The 21,607-nt window shown below is 53.3% G+C and overlaps 1 protein-coding gene across 1 annotated transcript; it reads right to left on the reverse strand.

Annotated features, from left to right (window-relative positions):
- Positions 1-3,978: 3,978 nt before the first annotated feature.
- On the reverse strand, positions 3,979-20,930 carry LOC109439173 (H-2 class I histocompatibility antigen, Q10 alpha chain). Its single transcript, XM_074313373.1, has 7 exons — positions 20,742-20,930; positions 16,892-17,029; positions 11,126-11,386; positions 9,783-10,058; positions 7,342-7,617; positions 7,131-7,235; positions 3,979-6,597 (listed from the first exon to the last, which is right to left on the reverse strand). The coding sequence occupies exons 2-7, from the start codon at positions 16,938-16,940 to the stop codon at positions 6,533-6,535; spliced, it is 1,032 nt and encodes a 343-aa protein (XP_074169474.1). The 5' UTR covers positions 16,941-17,029; positions 20,742-20,930; the 3' UTR covers positions 3,979-6,532.
- Positions 20,931-21,607: the final 677 nt, after the last annotated feature.

The following is a 21,607-nucleotide window of genomic DNA, read 5'->3' on the forward strand; positions in this document are numbered from 1 at the left end:
TAACGTGAGGCTGTGTGTCTCCATTCCGGATCTTACTGTTCAGTTATGGGGTAGTTCAGGGACAAGGAGAGGCTAAAAAGACACAGGTGAGACAGCCTATGCTCTCAGTTACTCTTGTGATTCACCCTGGTCTGTGAGCTTCTCCGGGAAGTTAGAGGGAAAACAAAGATGAGCCCAGGCCTGGGCCTTCCTGCTGGCCTTTGTTGCTGTCCCCATGGCCAGCCTGGGCACGCCCTGTGCTACTCATCATGGCACCCTGGAGTCACAGGTGTGGGTGCTGTGGGACCTCAGAGCAGAGATGTCCAGAAGGGCTTCCAGGAGGGCGGCTTGAGCATGAACTCTGGAGAGTTCCAGGAGGCCTCAGGGAGGACAGGCATGGTCAGAACAGTGAGGTCACAGTGAAGGTGGCTTGTATGAAAGCCTTGCCATTTCATGGGTATGGATCTAATCTTATTCACTGAATACCCACGATTCATTCTTTTTCACTAATGAATTCATTCATTCAGCACATCACCACAAACAGTAGATTCTGTCTAGTGTGTGAATCAGGGTGGGGGCTGCTCCAGCTGGCAAAGGGTTAGTAGGACACAGGAAACAGAAAGAAGACCCCCCAAGCCAGGCAGACACTGTAGCAGTATCCCCTGTGGACAAAAATGGGGTTCTATGGAAAGTAACCTCACAGGATTGTCATGCAGGGTGTCATGCGGGGTCTCTGGTCCCGCTCCCCACATAAGAACGCAGGACATGGTGAGGCCAAAAGGAACATCCACGGAGCCAGAGATAGGGGAGTCATACCACTATAGTCTCACTGGCAGCTGGGTTGGAGACACAGGAAGCAGGATCCACACGACCTGCAACCTGCCCTCCGCTTCTCTCTCTCTGCCAACCGACCAACCTCACTTGCTAGCTTCAATCCGCTGTACCAACTGCAATCCGCTCTTGCTAGCTCAGCCACCATCTTCTTGCTAGCCCCCATTTGCTGCTAGCGTAGCCATAGCGGTTATATTAGTGGCCAATGGCTCACTGGTTACAGCTGACGGCCAAATAGCCACAGCTGACGGCCAAATAGCCACAGCTGATGGCCATCCGATCACAGTTGATGGCCATTTACTACCTGAGCCAGCACCTTTGCACGTGAGGCTGAGAGCCTGGAAACTGCTTTCTGGGGCTCTGACCCCACACTCCACCCCTACAGGCTCTTGCCTCACCATCTACGCTACAAGTGTCTTCCACAAGGGGCCCTGTGCGAGGAGCCTGGAGGTGAATGCAATATCCTGGGCACAGCTAGGCTCTCTGGGCACAGCCAGGGTTTCTCAGGGCACCACCAGTACTTCTGGGCATGGCCAGACTTCCTGGGCTTCCTAGGGTACCACTAGTTTTCCCGGACACAGCCAGGGTTTCTCAGGGCACCACCAGTACTTCTGGGCACGGCCAGACTTCCTGGACTTCTTAGGGTACCGCTAGTTTCCCAGGGCACAACTTGGATTTCTCAGGGCACTGCCACTCTCTCTGGGCACAGCCAGACTTCCTGGACTCAGCCAGGGTTCTCAGGGCACTGCCACTCTCTCTGGGAACAGCCCGACTTCCTGGGCACAGCCAGGGCATCTCAGGGCTCAGCCAGACTTCCTGGACTCAGCCAGGTCTCTCAGGGTACTGCCACTCTCTCTGGGCACTGCCAGACTTCCCAGACCCAGCCAGGGCTCCCAGGGCACTGCCACTCTCTCTGGGCCTCTCAGGGTACCACGCCGGAACAACAGCGACCCACAGTGAAGGCGCCCACACACCCTCAACAGCGGCCAGTCAACACACAAAAGCAAATATCCCCCAGTTCCACTACATGGTGGTATGTTCCCAAACAGTCAAGCAGTCCATTAAATTAGGGATGGAAGGCAATTCCCCACAGTCAATAGTCATTCACCAGGGCTGTCCTGGGGGTGAGGGATGACCTTGACCTCACCCTCACTCCCACAGAGGACTCAGCAAGCGTTTCCTCCTGGGACTACAAGTCCCACATCGGGGCAACCTCAGCAAGAACTTCCCAGCCCAAAGGGCAGCAACAATCTTCACTTTCTCCAGCCTATGCTGGTTGGGGAACCGTCCACATCTTCCCACCCCTCCATGGGAGTCCAGCTCTCCTGCAGCTGCTCCTCCTGGTTTTCCTGAGACTGAGTGTTCACATGCACAAACTGCTCCGCCATCCTTTGGAAAGTTTTGACCAGTGCCATACCCTGCTCGCTGCACCATGTCATGCAGGGTGTCATGCGGGGTCTTTGGTCCTGCTCCCCACATAAGAACGCAGGACATGGTGAAGCCAAAAAGGAACATCCACGGAGCCAGAGATAGGGGAGTCATACCACTATAGTCTCGCTGGCAGCTGGGTTGGAGACACAGGAAGCAGGATCCACACAACCTGCAACCTGCCCTCCGCTTCTCTCTCTCTCTCTCTGCCAACCAACCAACCTCACTTGCTAGCTTTAATCCGCTGTACCAACTGCAATCCGCTCTTGCTAGCTCAGCCACCATCTTCTTGCTAGCCCCCATTTGCTGCTACCATAGCCACAGCAGTTATATTAGTGGCCAATGGCTCACTGATTACGGTTGATGTCCAACTAACCACAACTGATGGCCATCCAATCACAGTTGATGGTCATTTACTACCCAGCCTGGAAACTGCACTCCTGGCTCTGTCCCTACAGGGTGATCTGATCATAAATTCCTAACTTGGCTGGTATTGGGTGGGTAGTCAGGCCTCAGGCCTGTAACTTCTTTAGTAAAAGGCTTATCTTTGCCTTAAGCAGCCCTGCCCATTGTTTCTGTGCATCTCCGTAACACACATTTGAAATGCCAGAAGTGATTCTTTTCCAGATCCCTGGAAAGGTAACCACCCTCAAGGGAGCACATAATCTTGTTAACTATCCTGTCCCTTGCTTTCTCCCACCTTCATGCAATCTTCCATATGGCCCCTCCTTAATTTCAAATGGGTAAAAGAAGCTACAAAACTCATTCTCCAGAGCATCTGAGATCTTGCTTCTCAGCAATGTCATCAGTTGGGCTCAAATAAATACTTATGAAAATTCTCTACAGGTGTAGATGTTCTTACATTGACATTTCTTGGGGCACTTCTCCTGTCTACCAGTCCCCATTTCCCAGGAGCCCGAGGTCTCCATGTAGATGCCATGTTTTAGTAAGTCAGGTAGTCAGGTGGGCAGAGAAGGCACTGAGGTGCAAAAGACAAGGGTTTGCTGATGTATATCCAGGATAGATGTAGACGGGATGACCCTCACCCTCAGACAGTTCCTGAACCAAGTAGCCAATGAGGCCACTTGGAAGAGTGAAGTGACTCTACATTTGGTGGCAGGTGGGCAGGGCCCTGCTGCTGTCCTGTAGGGGCCACGGTGGCACTGTACCAGTCTACGGCCTCGTGGCCCTTTTCCCTCATCTGGAGAGATGGTCCTATAATCCTGCAGCCCTAGAGGTAAATATTCAGGGCCCTGGACATGGAGAAGTGCAGATCTGGACAGGAGCTTCCAGCCATTCTGCCCAGGAATCACCTTTACAGAGGCAGCCGGTCTGCTGACTCCCTGAGCTTATAAGCCCCTGCATTGAAGCCATGCAAGACGCCGGTCTAAGTTCTGTGCTTGCCTGGGCAGGACCAAAGCTGGGGGATGGGTCTGGGGGTCCGTGGAGAAACCCGAAGTCTTGGGTGGATGGGGGACAGAAAGGCAACACGGCTGTACCAATTCAAAGTGACACTGGTTGGCCAGGAGCCTCCTCCAGTCTGCTCCCCAAGCACACTCGGCCCCCACCCTTCCCCAGGGAAGAAGGTTCAACCTCAGCTTGGGAGGCACTAAATGCATCTGGGGCTGAGGGTGCCCTGAGGGCCCACCCAGGCACTCGCACCTCCATCGGTGGGGGTCAGACCCACCTCGCACCCCAACTCATCCTACCATGCAGCCAGACAACTGTAAAGAAAATACATATGTTTCTTACCATAAAACTTTATTAACACAGGTCCACGATCCCTTACCCAAAACCCTTGGGGCCAGATGTTTCAGAATTTAGAATTCTTTGGACTTCAGAAAGGGACCCAGGTGGGGATGCTGAATGAATATTGCATAACACTCCCACGGGTCTGGGGTGATACTTCATAATCAGATACATTGGTATTTATGTGGACAATTGTGAAAAGGCACACTAGAGGAAGTAAATAGAGTACAAACGCCAAAGTAGAAAGAAACTTCTAGCTTGTGGAGGTGTTTTGGATTTCAGAATTGCAGAGAAGGGACTGCAGGCCTCTACTTACTAATTGGTTGGCTGGTAAAGGAGCATGCACAGTCAGCAAGTTAAGAGAGTTTACTAAGAGAGAAGTCTACAGGGCTGTGCAAAGAGTGCTACAGCCCTGGAGGGAGGCGGTGTGGAGGGTTATATAGGGGCGGTGCTGACAGGGTAGCATTGTTTGAAAACAACTGACTGTCTGCAAGCCAGTAGCATTTTGGGGGCATTTTCTATTATCGCAAGTTTGGCTCTCTCTGCAGGTACAGACTAGCAGACATTTTGTTATTTTCTTGCAGACATGGCTCTATCTCTTAGTCAAGGTCTCTGAAACCTAACATTCAGAGACCTAACATTAAGTCAAGCTCTCTGGGACCTAACATTTAGAGACCTAACACTTACTTGCCCCTTTACAGAACGGCATGGTTGTCATGGAGGTGCAGTGGTGAAGTGCCCACACTGCCTGGTCTCATGTCCCGGCTCTGGCATGAACCAGCTGTGGACCCTGGACCTCAGTTTCCTCACCTGGACACAGGCGTGTCATGAGGATTAAACAGCTTAGTACACGTAAAGCACTTAGAACCCTGCTTTGTACAGGATCCCATGTATGGAACATGATGGCATCCCTGAGACAGACACACATTTAGGACACAGCGTCAGCACAATGTGGTAGTTACAAGCTTACTGCTGAGTTGTTGCAGGCCACAGGGCTGGCGGATTCTTTTTCTAATATCAGGTCTTCCCCACCCTAGGCTTAGCCTCCCAGGGCTGCAGACCTGGAGGTTTCCGAAGTCCCCACAGGATTATCTGTCAGCCTTGGGGTCAACTGAAGGTGAGGCACAGGGTGCCTGGGAGGGGCCCAGCCTTGTGTCCTTTGACAGTGGAGGCTCCCTGACCCTGTCCCAGCCCCTGGCACATCACGGCCATGGGATTGGAACTGTTTGCTGAGTAAACAAAGACAGATGGTCCCAGGGAGATTCTTGTTCACAAGGGTTTCTGCTCTGTTGATGTTCTGAGGTGAGGCTGGGCCTTCCCAGACACACCCTTGACCAGCATTCCCACAGAGAAAATGGTCTTTCCTTTATAGTAAAAGTAACTTGTGCTTACTGTAATAATTCAAACCATTCAAAAGGACAGGAAGGAAAATATGGACCGTTGTTTCCCATCTATAGCTGCCCAGGGCTAACTAACAGGTCCCTGAGCCCGAGTCCCTCTGAGCTCCTCCTGAGACACAAGGACACCCACACTTTTCTCACTCACACCACACCCACCCACACACCCACTCTCACCCTCATACCACACCCACCCACACAAACACACCTCCACCTTCACACCACACCCTCACACACACACCCTCACACAACCACCCAAAGCTACACCACACACACCAATTTCAACCACACCCACTCTCATCCTCACACCACATGCCCACACACCACACACCTACATCTTCACACCTCACCCTCACACCACCACCCAGTATCTACTCTCACCCTCACACTAAACCCTCATATTTTCACACCACACTGCACACCTGCACCCATACACACTCACAACACATACCCGCTCTCACCCTCACACGCACCCACACACCCCCTGGCACTCACCCATAGTCACACCACACTCCCCCACATACCACACACCCCTTCGCTGTCACACATCCTCACACCACACACACCCACAACCACACTCACAATTACCTCACACTTCTCCAACACTCTCATCTTCTTTATAAAAGGGTCACGTACATATAAGAACATACTCGTACAGAGAGGTAGGCATTCAGCCATTTCTCCCCGATGCTAGCAGATGGATGCAGGATGCTGCCCCCATAACTCCTGCACTGTTGTCCTGGTTCTCCCTTGACTGCCTGGAGCCTCGGTTCCCATGTTGGGAAAGTGGGGGTGAGAATTACATTGCCAAACTCACAGGGTGCCTGAGAGGCTCAGGTGGGATTTACAGTGAACATGAAACCATTCTGCTAACTGTTAAGTGTGAACGATCTGAGGAATTATTACTGACCCCTCCCCACCCGCCAAACAGGAAAGAATTACATTTTTTAAAGGACTTCAGGAAGATGACAAAACCATCTTAGTGGCACAGACCACTTGTGACGAGGCTGGTGGAGGTGAAGGGGCTCAGTTTGGGTGTGGGATGGCCCATCACGGTCAGACCACACCTGCCAGCCAGCTAGTGCAGGGAGCTGGCAGCCCCCCAAAACCCACAGAACACTTCCTTGGTCTCTGAGGGTGAACTTCTGTCACAGAGGAGCTGAGCAGCCCCTGCTTTTGCTGAGCGTTGGGAAATATGGGGGCTCCTCTCCACCTATAGGCAGAAAGGTGGAAGGTGACCCCTGTCCACTCCTGGCCCCCACAGAACCTGGTGTGGTTCCCAGGTAAGTACCCCACCCCTACCCCCAGTACCCCATCCACCTGGCTTCAGGACTGAGGGATGGGGCAGAGGCGGAAGTCAGGCTGAGACAGGGAAAGCACCGGGCCCAGTACCCCGCCTCCATCTTCTGTTTTGGGCACCTGGGGCTTCTGCTCCCAACCCACCCATCCCTCAATCACCTGGGGCTTTTCCTTCCATGGAGAAAAGACAGAAAACAAGAGATGAGGTGGGTGTGGGCACAGGTGGGACCCTGGGTCCCACCTTCTCTTTTCTCTCCCTCTCTGGGCCTTTTTCCTTGCTCTGGGGTAGCAGGGCCCAAGGACAGTGTGCAGCTGTGAGGCAGGGCCTCAGCAGTAGCTGCTGCTCCCCAGAAGGGAACAGCTGTAATGGAGGGGATGAGAGCAGAATGTTCCTCCCTGTAGGGCTGGACCAGCCGCTGGATCTCCCACTGTTTCTTCCCCACCTACCTTGACGGAACTTTTTGGTGAAAATCACAACTCCAGTTCCAACCACCAGCAAAAGCAGGACGAGGAGGAGAACCACGGCAATGAGTACATGATGAGAGGGCGGTCCTAAGGCCGGCAGAGAAAAGAGGGCACCCCCAGACCATAGGACTCTCTGTGGGGGCCTTGGACCCCCTCCCTCTTCAACCCCTCCCCGCCAAGCCCAGCTCCTCACCCCAGGCCACGGTGAGCATGTGGTTCAGCCCAGAGTGCTGTACGTGGCAGGTGTACTGGGCCTCCTTCCCAGCAGGCACCCGTACAGCTGCCCACGTCTGGTAGGTGCCGTCCCCGCTGGGGCGAGTCTCCACGTGCTCAGTCTCCAGGACCAGCTCCTCCTCGCCCAGCCACCAGCTCAGCGAGATCTCCCGTGGGTAGAAACCCAGGGCCCAGCACCTCAGCATGACGCCCCCATCCTGGGTGGACTGCCTTGTCACCTGTACCTTGGGGGGCTCTGCAGAGAGAGGTGGAGGGAGGAAGCCTGGCAGTGGCTGTTCTCTGCCCATCCCCCACGCTTGATCCTGGGCTCCTCCAGCATCTTCCTTGGAGGTCAGGGAGGAGATGGGGACCTACCCTCTCCAGGGAGGCACTCAACCAACACTGGAGGCAGGGACCACCTTTTGTCAACTGTTCCAAAGGGTCAAGGTACTGGGAATTCCTATGGGGGAGAGGAGATGTGACTCTCCTCCCCCCACCAACTCAAAGGAGAGTCCTGGGTGGGGCTATTGGTATTATATTGAAAACCCCCCTTCACGGAGACCCTAGGGTTTTCTCAGACTGCACATACGTCCCCTGTAACTTCCTGCACACAGCAGGTGTCTAATAAGAGGCTGGTAATGAAGGCACGAACAATGTCCATTCCATCACCTTGAATGAGCATGGTGACGAGTGTGGGCTCTGGAGCTGGACAACCGGGGTTTGAAGCCCAGCCTGACTCCTCTCCCCAACCCTCTGTCTGTCTGGGCCTAATGAGGATCCATCATTCCCTCCTCTCAGAGGTGTTGTGAATGACATAATCCAGGTGTGATGGTTCATTTTATGTGCCACCTTGACTGGGCCATGGGGTGTCCAGGCATCTGGTCAGTTTCCTGTGTGTGTGTGGGGTGTGTGTGTGTGTGTGTGTGTGTGTGTGTGGGTGCACGCCCTTCTGGGTGAGATTCACATTTGAATCAGGGGACTGAGGAAAGCAGATTGGCCTCCCCATGGTGGGTGGGCCTCATCCAGTCAGTGGAAAATCTGAATAAGACCAACAGGCCGATAAGAGGGAACTCCTCCTGCCTCACTGCCTTGACCCGGGTCCTCAGTCTTTTCCTGTCTTCAGACTCAAACTGAAACATTGATTCTTCTTGGGTCTCAAGCCTGCCAACATTCATACTGGAACAGTTGTCAGCTCTCTTGGGGTCTCTAGCTTGCTGACTACCAGTCATGGAACTTCTAAGCCTCCATAATCACATGAGCCAAATCCTTATTCTCTCTCTCTCTCTCCATATGTATATATGTATATATATATATATATATATATATATATATATATATGTATATACATATATATGCATACATATATATATACACCCTGTTGGTTCTGTTTCTATGGAGAACCTGACTAATCTACCAGGGGAAGGAGGTAGGATAACAACACCTGGTACTGAATGAGAGTTCAATACTACTCATTTAACACGTGCCAATGTGGTGCTATAGGGAAGAATAGGCTATTATTACCAACCTCATGATACTGATGAGAAACTGAGGCACAGAGAGGGCAAGTAACTTGCCCAAGGTCACACAGCCAGCAAGTCGTGGACCCCGGATGTGGCTCTGGAGGCTGGGCTCCAGTGCCTGAGCTCTGAACCACCACTCAGCTCTCATAATCACATCTTCTCTTCCCAACATCATTTGTCCTGTCCTTTCCCTTTGAGGAATATCTCCCCATTACCTCAGCTGACACACTCCACCACTCAATTAGCAGACATCCATAGTGTGCTGGGTGCTCTGACCAGTCCCATCCCCCAGCAGCCTGTGCGGCCTCCACCCTAGGCACCCCGAAGCACCCACTTTCCTTAGTGTCCATCCCAGCCCTCGTATCTCCAGCCCTGCTGGCCAGGTTCAGCAGCTTAGGGTGCACCTGGAGTTTGGGGAGCACACTTAGCATGACGGCTGTGTGGAGCAGCAGGGCAGGGCGAAGGGCCTCAGTTTCACCAGAAGTCCCCAGGGGTCCAAGCAGTGGTGGGGGAAGCGGTCCCCTGGGGCTCGGGGTCATTTCCCAAGGAGCAGAACCACAGGTCATTAACCTCCACGAGGACTTTATGAGTCACCAAGTTTACCCCACTTGCTCTACAGATGACGAAAGTCAGACTGAGTTAGGGTTCCCGCCCAGACCACACTGGAAATGGGGGGCTCCAGGAGTCCTCTCTCCACCTCACCTGGAGTCAGGGGGTGAGGTCTGGGCTCCCTTCCTGCTCTGCTGGTTGGCCGTCATTCTGAGCCCCACAGGGCTTATCCGAGCCAGGGGTTCACAGCCTGCTGACCCCCTGCCCCTCCTGGGGATTCTCTGTCACATGGGACAGTCTTGAGAATGAGAGCATGGGGCCACTCTCTGCATTGCCACGGGCTGGGCCTTACCTCTGCGGGTGAGGTGCTGGCCTCCCAGGTCCAGATACCTGCGCAGAGAGGTGAGGCAGAGACTTTCCAGGTAGACCTTGTCGTACTCCGCGTAGCAGGGCTCCGACTCCCACCAGGGCTTGCTCCGCAGAGCCATGGGCACGGCTGACACCCAGCTCAGAGTCTCCAGGTCCAGGATCAGGTGGTCCTGCCCATCAAAGCCAAACTGCCAGAAGCTGCCGGAGCGGCCGTCCTCCTGGACATCACAGCCGAACATGCGCTGAGTGCTGTGTGTGCCTGTGCACGTGGGCAAGAGGCTATGGTTAGTGGGGTCACGGCGCTGTGAAACACACCGCCCACAGGGCCCACCAAAGGGTGGGGGGCAGGGCATCAGTATTTCACAAAATGCTCCCCAAGTAATTTGTATGAGCAGCCAGGGCTGAGAAACTATTGGGCCCCTCATGTGGGAAGAACACTGGAGTTCAAATTTAGACACACAGTTACTTTCTATGCTACTGATGAAAAAATTCAGTTATTTATGGGTATAAGATGACCTCGTGGGTGGTAGGCCCAATTTCACAGATGTGAACAGGTGAAATCTGGTGCAGCGGCTGTGACCACTAACACTGGGGGCTGGTCATGCTTGTCCTGGGGTCCTGGGCTGAGGCACAGCCCCCCACTCTCAGTCATTTACCTCTAGTCCCTCAGGGTCTATGAGAACCCGAGGCTTTTAGTCATTTTGGAGTCTGCGCACACAGCAGGAAGGTGCTGTAAGCAACTCTGCCCCACACATCACTTCGCTCAGTGTCAGCAGCAGCCAGGCAGTGGCGTGTGCTCGCCCTGCTGAGGTGAGGAGTTTGAGGCTGAGAGAAAGGCTCCTGTCTCCCTCGCTGACATTGGGCAGAACAGGGGTCCTCACCTGGGTTCCGTCTCCCTTCCTGAACTGTCTGCCTCGTTCAAGTTCATCAGGCCTCCCTCCCCTGCCTGGCACAGATGGTGTCTGAGGGCCTGGAGTGGAGGAGGCGTGATTTGAAGGATTTGGGGAGAGTGAGGGGTGAGGTGGGGAATGGCTTCTCCAGGTCTGCTGACGTCTGGAACCCTGGTTGGCTAGGGGAGGCATCGTGGGCCCCCATTTCCTGTGGATTCTTGTTGCACTGGCCCATGGGCTGCCTGCTGAAGCCACAACTGATTCTGAAGGCCCTTGTAGCCCCTGCTTGTGGCCATCAGGGAAGGAGCTTGGGAAGAGCCATGTCACAGGAGCGTGCCTGACGCACTGACAGGATAGGAGGAGCAGCCCCTCTCCCCTAGTGGACAGGCATGGCTGCTGGAACTCAGCGTGCAGGCAGGGGGCTTGCCAGACATACCACCGCTCTGGTTGTAGTAGCTCATCAGTCTCCACGTCTCCGTCTCATGCACCTCTACCCAGGACCTGTGCTTCTGGGTCTCCTTCTCCCAGTACTGGGTGTCCACGGGCGCCATCCACAGGGCCTGCGGCTCAGCCCTGCCCACACGACTGTCATACCGGATGAAGGGCTGGTCGTCCACATAGCCCACAGCCAGAAAATGGGGGAGGCCGGGGCCTGGCTCTGACAGGGCCAGGTAGTGGTAGTAGAGGGAGTGCGTCCCTGCGGGAAGAAGGGCAGTGTCAGGCTCACATGCACTGCTAGGACCTGCACCAGGGTCGGGTGAAAACGTACCCAGAACACTTGCTAGCTTGAGCAAGAACTGGTAATTTCAGTTACAAAAACAGGGCATCCAAATGGTTTAAATAAAGAATCCGTCAAATATCGAGGCCTAAATGTTCATGCGCTGAGGCTTGTGACTTTACTCCTACACAGTTCCTCACTCAGGGCCTATTTACTCATACTTTACACTCATCTCTAGTAAGTGTGATCATCTGCTTTCCCATCGCAATTAACAAGGGTGTGATTTAAAAACTGTTTGTTTGGAAGCTTAATTTATGTGGAATTATTCCCCAGAGAAGCCAATAAAGGCCGGTCATCATTCTCAGCTTGAAACAGGGCTGCCAGGCTGGTGGCACCTTGACTGCACTCCCCACTCCCTCCTGTCCCACAGCACACATGCGAGTTGACCTCTTTTAAGTCCAAATGCTTCCTCAAGGTTATTCTCTACCGTGTTTCCAGAAGCACCAACTCATCATTTCAACTTGGGGCTGGAGACAAAATCAATTCAGCAGCCAGTCATGACTCAAGCTAGTAAAATAAATGCTGTATCTTTAAAAACTCTGCCCACCCTTTTCAGAGATAGACATGGCACTCTCCCTTACATAACTTTTAAGAGAAGTTTTGCTCAAATGCCACCTTCTCAGCAAGGCCTTCCTAGCTCCAACCCCCCAAACCCTGCCCCCCAGCACTCCCCTTTGAGTTACTGTTCTCTAGAGCACCGCCACCTCCAAGACAATATGAACTTGACTAATTTATCTTGTCACTGGACTGTCTGCCAAGGGCAGGGATTCCTGCATGGGTTGTTCTCTTGTTTTCCCAGCTCCTAGAACAGTTTCCCTCTGGCACACACTAGGTGCTCAGTGTTTGAATATTGAAACGTGAAAGGAGTCAAACAGAGCACACACAGCTCTTGTTTATGCTAACTAGGGCCCTCAGCACCCCAGGTTCCTTCTGCCAGAGGCCCTCCTCTCCTTGCTTCTCCCCCCCAATATCTCCTCATCATCCAGCAAGCCCTCCCCATTCCACCCTGAAATCCCAGAGGCGTCTCTGCACGCCCTGTGAATGAGTCTGGGCTCCATGAGGATGGGCAATGCAGCTGGCTGTGTCACTACGATTTCCACAGGCCTTGGGGATACATCATGCTTGGCACTTACTTCCTGTATTGTTGAAATGGACGACAAACAAGAGCATGAATGGCAGTGAAAATAATCAGATACCATTTTTGGAATGACCACTGTGTGTACTGCACTGTTCTAACTGCTTTTCATTCACTGTCTCAATTGAACTTGAAGATAAACCTAAGAAGTTGGTGTGAATGGCCCCATTTTGCAGATGAGGGAACTGAGGCCCAGGGGAGGCAAGCATAGAACCCAAAATCATTCATTAGAAATGTGGGAGCCCCACATCTCTCCCAGAGGCTGCTGGCTTCTTCTAAGCTGAGTAGAAGGGAGCAGTTGTCTCACAGCTGGAGAAACCTTATGGGGGCAAGAGAGTCAATGCTGAGTGTTTGAGTGAAGGGTTGACATCTGGCCTTGCTGGCCCCGGCCTCCTGGGAAATGACTAAATGACGGGAATCTCTGACAGGGTGTAGTTTCCTTACTAACCACCAGTTAAGATCAGTGGGGTGCTTCTGGGCTGGGAGCTGAGAACAGATACACAGGCCTTGTGAGGAACAGAGGCTGCCGCTTCTCTGTCAAGGTGCCCTCCGCTCCTTGGCTGTGACATGCAGCAGCTGTGCCTGCCCTGGGTGTGAGGGAGGGCAAAGAGCCTGTGTCCTTGGGTAGCTGCTGGGCCTCCAGGCGGTGGGGACAGTGTGCACACTGGGTTTCCTGTCCTGTCTCCCTCTCCACAGGAAGCCGGGTGTGGTGGGCTGAATAACGGCCCCTCCCATGTCCCTGGAGCATGTGCAGGTTACTTCTATGGTAACGGACTTTGCAGATGTGATGAAATAAAGGATCTGGAGATGGGCCGATTGATTATCCTGGATTGCCTGGGCAGGCCCTAAATGCGTCCTTATAAAAGGGAGGCAGAGGGAGATTCCATGACTGTCAGAGGACACGGTGATGTGAAGATGGAGCACCGAAAGACGCAGGAAGGTGCCATGAGCCAAGGAATGCAGCTCTAGAAGGCAGGGAAACGCATTCCTCCTTCCAGCCTCTGCAGGGAGCTGGCCCTGCTGACACCTTGGTTTCAGCCCGGTGAAGCCCATTTTGGAGTCTGACCTCCAGAACTGTAAGAGACTTAATGTATTTTGTCTCAAGACACCAAATTGTGGTCATCTGTTACAGCAGCTACAGGAAATGAATACACATGGTATTAGACTGAAGCCTGTTGCATCCTGAAAGTTTAGTGGCCAGTTCAAACCCGTGAACCCTGAAGGTCATGGCTGCTGCCCTGACACACAGAGGAGGATGCACAGTCTGGGAGGAAGGGCGTCCTCTGAAAGCTGCAGTGAGTCCAGAGTCTCTGAGCCACCGCCAAGACCGAGGCCCAAGTACAAGGAGTGGGGGTGCAAGGATCCTGGCATTCCCACCACGGAGCAAAGAGACTGCAAAGGTGCTTACTTGCTCTTCACCAGGTGTGGGAAGGTGACAAGGAACAGGTAATCCCAAGGCTGGGTTTGCTGGGAAAGGGAGCAACACACACCTCGTTGTTCTGTCAGGGCAGGTGCACAATCTGCTTACTAGGTAATGTTACTACAGTCATTCCCCCTTATCTGTGGCTGCACTTCCAGAGTTCCAGTTACCTTTGTCCACAATGGCCCAAAAATATTAAAGGGAAAATTCCAGAAATAAACAATTTATGAGTTTTAATTTGCACACCGTTCTGAGTAGTGCGAAAAATCTTGAGCCGTGCCACTGCATCCTGCCTAGGACGTGAATCATCCCTTTGTCCACGTTGTATAAGCTCCCGGCCTATTGGTCCCTCAGTAGCCATCTCGGGTATCAGACTGACTGTCGTGGTATCACAGCGCTTGTGTTCTAGTCACCCTTATTTTACTTAATGGCCCCAAAGCACAAGTGTAGTGATGCTGGTAGTTCGGATATGCCAAAGAGAACCTGGAAAGTGCTTCCTTTAAATGAAAAGGTGAAAGTTCTCAAGTTAATAAGGAAAGAAAAAATATCATATGCTGAAGTTGCTAATATCTACTGTAAAATCGAACCTTCCATTGTGAAATTGCCTCATTTATAAATTAAACTTTATTATAGGTAGTGTGTATAGGAAACACATAGTAAATACAGGTTTTGGTACTATGCCTGCTTTCAGGCATCCACGAGGGGTCTTGGAATGTATCCCCATGGCAAGGGGGTACTACTGAATTTATTAATGCTAGCTTCCTTAATGGGCAATTATTTTTGGTTAATAAGGAGGGGAAGGCTATCAGTGTATTATTTTTTCCATTTCTTTTTTTGTTTTTCTGGTTTTTTTCCTTCATTTTTCAGTTTTTTCTTTTTTTTTCTGTTTTTTTTTTTTCGTTTAATGTATTATTATTTTTTTAGTTTACAAAACACTTAGGTGCTGGATCCTGTCCCAAATACTTGACAAATTTAGGCTCAGTTCACTCTCCTAACAACTTATCAGGTACATAGTATTGTACCTATCTTTGACAGATGAAGAAACTGGGCCACAGAGAAGCAAAGTCACCTACCAAGCTCACCATAGCGAAAAGCCAGGCCAGACTGTACACATAGACTCTGGAGGTGGCCCCTGGCCCACACCCTCCCTTTAGTGAACACACTTCTGGCTGAAGCTCTGCCTACCCTGGCAGCCCAGTGGGGTCGTCCCCCGCCCCACTCAACAAGGACTTTCTGATACCTACTGTTTGCCTGGCCCTCTCCAAGGCCCTGGCAATGCTGCCATAAGCAGAATAGCCCCAAATGCCTGCTGTCAGAAAGCTTACATGAATGCAGGATGAGCAAGATAAATGAATACAATGTACGATAGGCAGGAGAGCAGTAAGTATTGAGGGGAAAAAAAGTAGATATGAAATGTTAGGGGAGTGGTTTAAAATTTTAGATAGAATTATCAGGGAAGGTATTCCAAAAAAGGAAACTTGAATACAGAGCTGAAAGAGCGAGCCATGTAAAGAGCTGGGAGCAAGCATTCCAGGAGGGAAAAGCCAGTGCAAAGGTCCTGAGGCAGGGGTGTGCTTGGGGTGTTCAGAGACAGCTGCAATAACAGGGGGATAATAAAGTGGCATGACTCAGGGCAGTAGTAGTAGGGGTGAAAGAAGGGGTTGAATGCCGACTCCTTCCGAGACTTGACCAGATGGTGTCTGGAATGGTCTGGATATAGCCTCTCATCCCCCTAACATGGCGGCTCTGGTTCTTGGCCTTGACTTCTGTTACATTCTGGGCTGCTTCACCCATGGCTTACGCCCTAGCACTTCATGCCCATCCCAGGAGTCAGAGACCTGTTTTGAGGACAAGCTCATGAGTGTAGCCCTTCACTCAGCTGACTCCCGGGTACTGCCTCGCATATACCCAGTCAGAGCCTGCCATCCCTCCTGCCCTGAAAATCCCACTGCTGTCTGCTCCACCTGCCTGATGGCTCTGGTAGCCCAGCCTGCTCTCTGCACACTGCCCACACCCCTCTTCTGCCCCAGGAAGACAGTCTAAGCTGGGATTAGACTCCCTCTTGCTCAGTGGACGTAGGAGGGCTCATCATGCCTCAGGCTCCAGCCCAGAGTGGGGCCAAATCAGTGGAGGGAGCAAACATCAGGTCACCGCCCTGGCTTTACAGATGCCAGGTGCCACCCAAGCCAGAAACTGTGGGACCATTGCAGGAGGGCCACATGGCAGCTGTGCAACGGAATCTGCTCCTGCTGTGACATGGCCTTAGGAAGTGGCCACATGCCTACTGCTGCCTCAGATCTTGTCCGTGTCATCAGCCCCCCATTGTCCCTTCCTGGTTACTGAGCCTCGTGGGCAGACCCTCAATGAGTCATCCTGTCCCCCTTAAAAACAGTCTCCACCTTCCTCTGACTGTGGTAGGGGAGGGAGGTGCCTGGCCCCTTTATTGCCCCCCCCACCCCCGGCAGGAGACTTTTTTTGCCTCTGCCCCATGTCCCCACAATCCATGTGCCACTGCCACTCTCTAGCTGTGTGGCCTTGAGACAGGCCCTGCTTTCCTCCGCTGTAAGTGGGAACCTCCACAGCAGTGAGACACTGAACCTGAGGCACAGGCACAGGAGTGGAGGAAGGGCCCTGCAGAAATCATTTTCCCGGTCTCCCCGTCCTGTCCCGAGGGGAGAAGCAGGCCTGGAAAGGAGAGAGCTGGGTGTGGGAGCTGCTTGAGCCAGGGGCCAGTCCCTTGAGGTGCTAGCCTGTCTCCCACCCTGGCAGAGTCCCCATTGCTGAGGTAGCCCACCAGATTCGCCCTCCTGCAGGCTGTGGGCTCCTGACCTGTGCCACCCAGTCCCTCCAGCAGGCAGGTGGGCCTTACCTCCAGGCCATGGCTTGTTTTCTAACTTCAGGCTGGCCAGGTCTGCCATCAGAACCTTTGCTAAGGAAGCTGGGCTGTTGGAAACTGGGCTATCAGAAGCTGGGCTTTCAGGCACCAAGGGCAGCCCCCAGGGACTCTCTGCAAAGGGGAAATGGAAAAAGGAAGTCTGAATCTCCAGGCATAAATATCTTTCACATCCTCATTTGCACTAAGAGGGTATGGAATGACAATGAGGCACTTGGAAGGGAAGAGGGATGTGGGGGCCTGGCCTCAGAACTTGACGGGAAACTTACCCAGCATGCAGGTGCAAAGCCAACATGGCAGGTTCTGGGCTTCAGTGCCAGACATGCTTCCTGTGCTTTACAAGGATTGATTAATGGCATTTTCACTGTGAAAATGTGAGGTGGGCCCTGGCGGTTCCCACTCAGAGAGGAGGGAAGCCTGGGCTGGGTGGACCCACTTCTACCAGCGGTTCTCCACCAGGCTGCCCCAGCACCACCCAGCGGCTCTGATAATCCTGCCTTGATATGGATTTAGTTGTTCTGAGGGACTGGACACTGGCAGGGGTTGGAAGCTCCCAGGTGACGCTCACGTGGTGCCAGGTGGCGAGCCCACCGCTCCTGGCTCAGCACACTCACTTGCTCAGCTGTGCCAGCCCTGACCTCTCCCCTTGCAGTATTACTCATTTGACAAATGTCTATTGAGCACCTACCACCAGCCAGGCACTGAGCCAGGTTGGGGTGTGGGGTGTGGGGACAGAGAGGAACTGAGGCAGACATGGCTCCGAGGGAACTCAGGTCTGGCAGGGAGCAGGACCACTGACCAATTAAACAAGCAGGTACAGAAAGGTGAGTGGGGGCTGATGAGTGTGGGGTGCAGGAGGTACCAGGTGCTGGGAGCACCCTGGCGCAGGAAGATGCTGGGCTCATGGGTCTTGTAGGCTGAAACCCGGCGGAAACCTCACCAGCTGTGGTTTCCAGGCAGTGGGGTAGTTGAGGAGGGAAGAACATTCTCAGCTGGGGGGGTCTTCAGGTGTAATCCCTGGACCAGCTGCATCAGTGTCACCTGGGAGCTTGTTAGAAATGCACATTCTCAGGCCCAGCCCTACTGAATCAGAAACGTGAGGGTGGGATCCGGCTTTCTGTAGTTCTACCAGTGTTCCAGGTGATTCTGAGGTGATTTTAAAGTTTGAGAACAACTGCTCTTGGCAAAAGAACTAGCAAAGCAGGAATGCCTGGAGTGAGAACTACTGTAGTGTATCCAGGAAAACCAAGGTCAAGGGCAGACTGAAATGCAAGAGATTGAAATGTGTGGGGAGCAGAGAAAGGGCTGGATGGCCTCTCCATGCCTTAGTTTCCCCATCAGAAAGTGGGGATAATAGGACTGTTGTGAGGGTTTACTAAGTTGATATTGTAAAGTGCCTAGAAAGTGCCTGACGTGAGGGGGTGCTGTTGGAAACATTTGTCAAATCAGTCCACGGGCGGGAGAGGCCAAGTCAGTGCAGGTCCTAAGGGCAGGAGTTCAAGGGAAAAGTCTGGGCCAGAGAAAGGACATGGCTGTGGTTGGCATGGAGGGACCCTGTCTTCCTGGGCTGAGAGGAGTGTGCCATGGAGGGCAGACCTGTGAGGAGGGGCAGAGTGAGAAAGGTCTGCAGATGTACCTGAGGAGGACAGAAGAGAGGGTAGAGGGAGACCAGAGGCCAGGGCTCACAGCCGTTGAAGTCCCACAGGAGCATGTCCTTCAGTGCCCCACATAGGTCTCTGTGGTCCCTCCCCAGCCTGCCCTTGCAATGCTCCCATCTCAGTGCCACAGCACACCCAGCTAGGTGATTCAGGTCAGAGACCCCAGTTTTCCCGTAGTAACCAGCTTTGTAATGACCGATCTTCATTCATCTGTATCTAGTGAACTTGGTCCCAAGGACTACTGATTAGTTCTGCCGTCTCGCCTCTCACCTGGTCAGGACTCCCTGCCTTGGCTCTTGCCCAAGGCAACGCGGGCTCCAGAGCCAGCCTGCTGGGGTCCACATCCTAGCCAGCTGGGGAACGTTGTGTGAACCTGGGCAGCCAGTTAACCTCTCTGAGCCTCAGTTTTCCTATGTTTACCATAGAATGCACTCGAATTATTGTCATAGCATGTTTATAAAGGCCAGCTCCTTGCTGCTGTACTCATGACATCTGTTCCCTGCAAGCCACTTCCTCACACCCTGCCTCCTGAAGGGAAGGCCAGCATCCAGGAGCATTGTGAGGGGCCTGTCGGGAAACTCTGGCTCGGTCCCCTCCATGGGCCATCTGCCTTCTACAGCTTGGCATACGCCTGGGGTTACCCCTCCCTCCCTCCCTTCCTCCTTGGCTTGGGGTCCCATCCCCCACAAGGCTACAGGGCCTGTGCCCACACTCCCATGACCATGCCTGCCATACACAACTGTAATCACTCAAGTATCACACCCGGGAAGGGCACTAACAGGGGCATGGGTTCTCACCCTGGGGCCCACAAATTCCCCCAGGGCTGCATGAATGTTAAAACTTGACTTTGGGGGCCTCAACTTAGAGGGAGAAAGTGACCTTTTTATTTTCACTACGCTCTAGGTGACATTTAGCCTTTGCTCTCAAGATGGATGGAGGCAACACAGCCCAGCAGGGTGAGCGGGACCTGACCTTTGGTCCCATACAAGCCATGCTGGTTTTTGAGTCACATGACACTTTTTGCAGACACCTGGAAACATGCTTTCCCTTCCTCACAACTTCCAAATTCTGGGCGTTGTTAGCCCTGTTGTTATGTATTATTCAGTGTAACGCAGAAGCATGTATATTACATATCAAAAACATAGTTATAATTTAAAAACATTTAATAGCTCTATAGAAACATAATTGGGTTCCTCTGTAATCCTATGTATTTCATTTTATGTATTTAAAACATTCTGAAACTGAGTCCAAGGCACAGAAAGGTTTAAGAACTCCGACTCGAGGTCCCAGTCTGCCACCTAGTGTCCTCTCTGGGCCCTATTTTAGATTTGTGGATTGTAAATCGAGGAAACTCAGACAAGCAGAAATGACTTCTTGTAAGTGAAGCACTAAGAACAGAGGCAGGCACAAAGGACGCCAGCTGTTATTACTGCCATGATGGTGGACACCTCCCTCCGCCTGTGCAAATAAACCTTCGGGCATCCGTGTGCCCAGTGGGCGGTGCCCTTGGGAGCAGTGGGGATTCAGGATGAGCTCAGGCCCAACTTGTTGTGCACGCAAAACTGAAACTGGGAAAGAATTGAAATTCCGAGACACTTTGCCCCTCCTCACCCTCCATCGACCCCCCCCCCTCGGGGCCGCCCAGGCTTCCCCAGAGAGCTGCCTGAAGAGACCAGCGAGCCCTTAGCGATCGTCGGGCGCCTGGCCGAGGTAGTGAGAAGGGGGCCGGCGGCCGCCCTCAGATCCCTGCCCCGAAGGAGTTTGCCCAGGGCCTTCCTGGAGGACACGGCGAGCGGCTTCCTTCGGAGCGGCCCATGGGGACCCCAGGAAGCTGTGGCGTCGGTTATGTCCCGGACCGAGGGCTCGCCGCCAGTCCCCCGTGCTCTGTCAGCCTCCCGCTGACTGCACCCACTGCCGGCTTCTCCAATCCGAGGGCCGCTGAGGGAGGCAGCAAACAGGCACCCTGCCTAGCCCGGGGCTCAGCGCCCCTCCACCCCCAACCCCACCCCCAGATCCTGGGTCAGCTCTAACTCACCAAACCCCCAAACCTGGAGGCGGCCTCCGCAGTCTCAGCCAATCTTTCCTTCGTCTCCCCACCACCAGCTGCATACAGGTGGGGGACGACCCGCTGCCCGCCCCACGACTCCCGCCCCTCCGCTCCCACTTACCTGCCACGCTCTCTAGCACCAGCTTCAACAGCAGCAGGAGGAGCAGCGGCGGCGGGCACCGGGGCCTCCGCAGGCTCCCGGCCTCCAGTGTCAGAAGCAGCCCCAGTGCGCTGAGCAGGCTAAGACGGTCTTCGGCTGTGGGTCCCTTGGCATTGCACCTCCGCGGTGGCCACACATTAGAGGATTTCTTTGTGGGGTCAAAGGAATTTAAGGCTCAGCTACGCCAGAGGGGCGGGGCTGCTGCGAGGCCCTGCCCTCCCCGGGCCCGGCCCCGCCCAGATTCGCTCTAGGTCCGCAGGGCCCCTGGTGCCCGCCGGTCCTTGAATGGCCCCTGTGCTGGTCTTCAGAAGGCGAAAACCAAGAAAGATATAAAAGAAAACCAATCGTGTTGATAATTATGAAATATAGCTTATTTCGCTTCTTCTCTACCTCATAAAACGGGACCCGGCATTGGAACTAAATAACCTTAGTCATTTGCAAAGTAGGGCAGGTGTCTGCCACAACTGTCATGTGACTCAAAACACCCCTCGTTTCTGTTGGGGACACAGGCCCATGTCCTACTAATCCTGCTACGCTTCGCTACCCCCAGTCACCAAGGGAAGAATGGCTAAATTTCAGCTAGAGCTTAGTGAAAATCAAGGTTATTTTTCCCATCCAGGTTCACAGTCCTCCTGAATTCTGACCGGGGACCCCAATGTTCAGGACAACAGTTTTCAGCTGGGCGGTTTCTCGTATTTGAAACTTCATAAGGAGGGCTCTGGTGGTCCTTAGTGGGGTGTGTGGGTGGAGCTCCAACGTCGGAGGGCGGAGCCAGGCAGGCCGGAGGTCCAGCCCTTCCTTGTCTGGAAGTCACCCTGCAGATGGTG

Source organism: Rhinolophus sinicus, linkage group LG10 (assembly GCF_036562045.2).
Source record: "Rhinolophus sinicus isolate RSC01 linkage group LG10, ASM3656204v1, whole genome shotgun sequence".
In the NCBI taxonomy this organism is placed as follows: domain Eukaryota; kingdom Metazoa; phylum Chordata; class Mammalia; order Chiroptera; family Rhinolophidae; genus Rhinolophus; species Rhinolophus sinicus.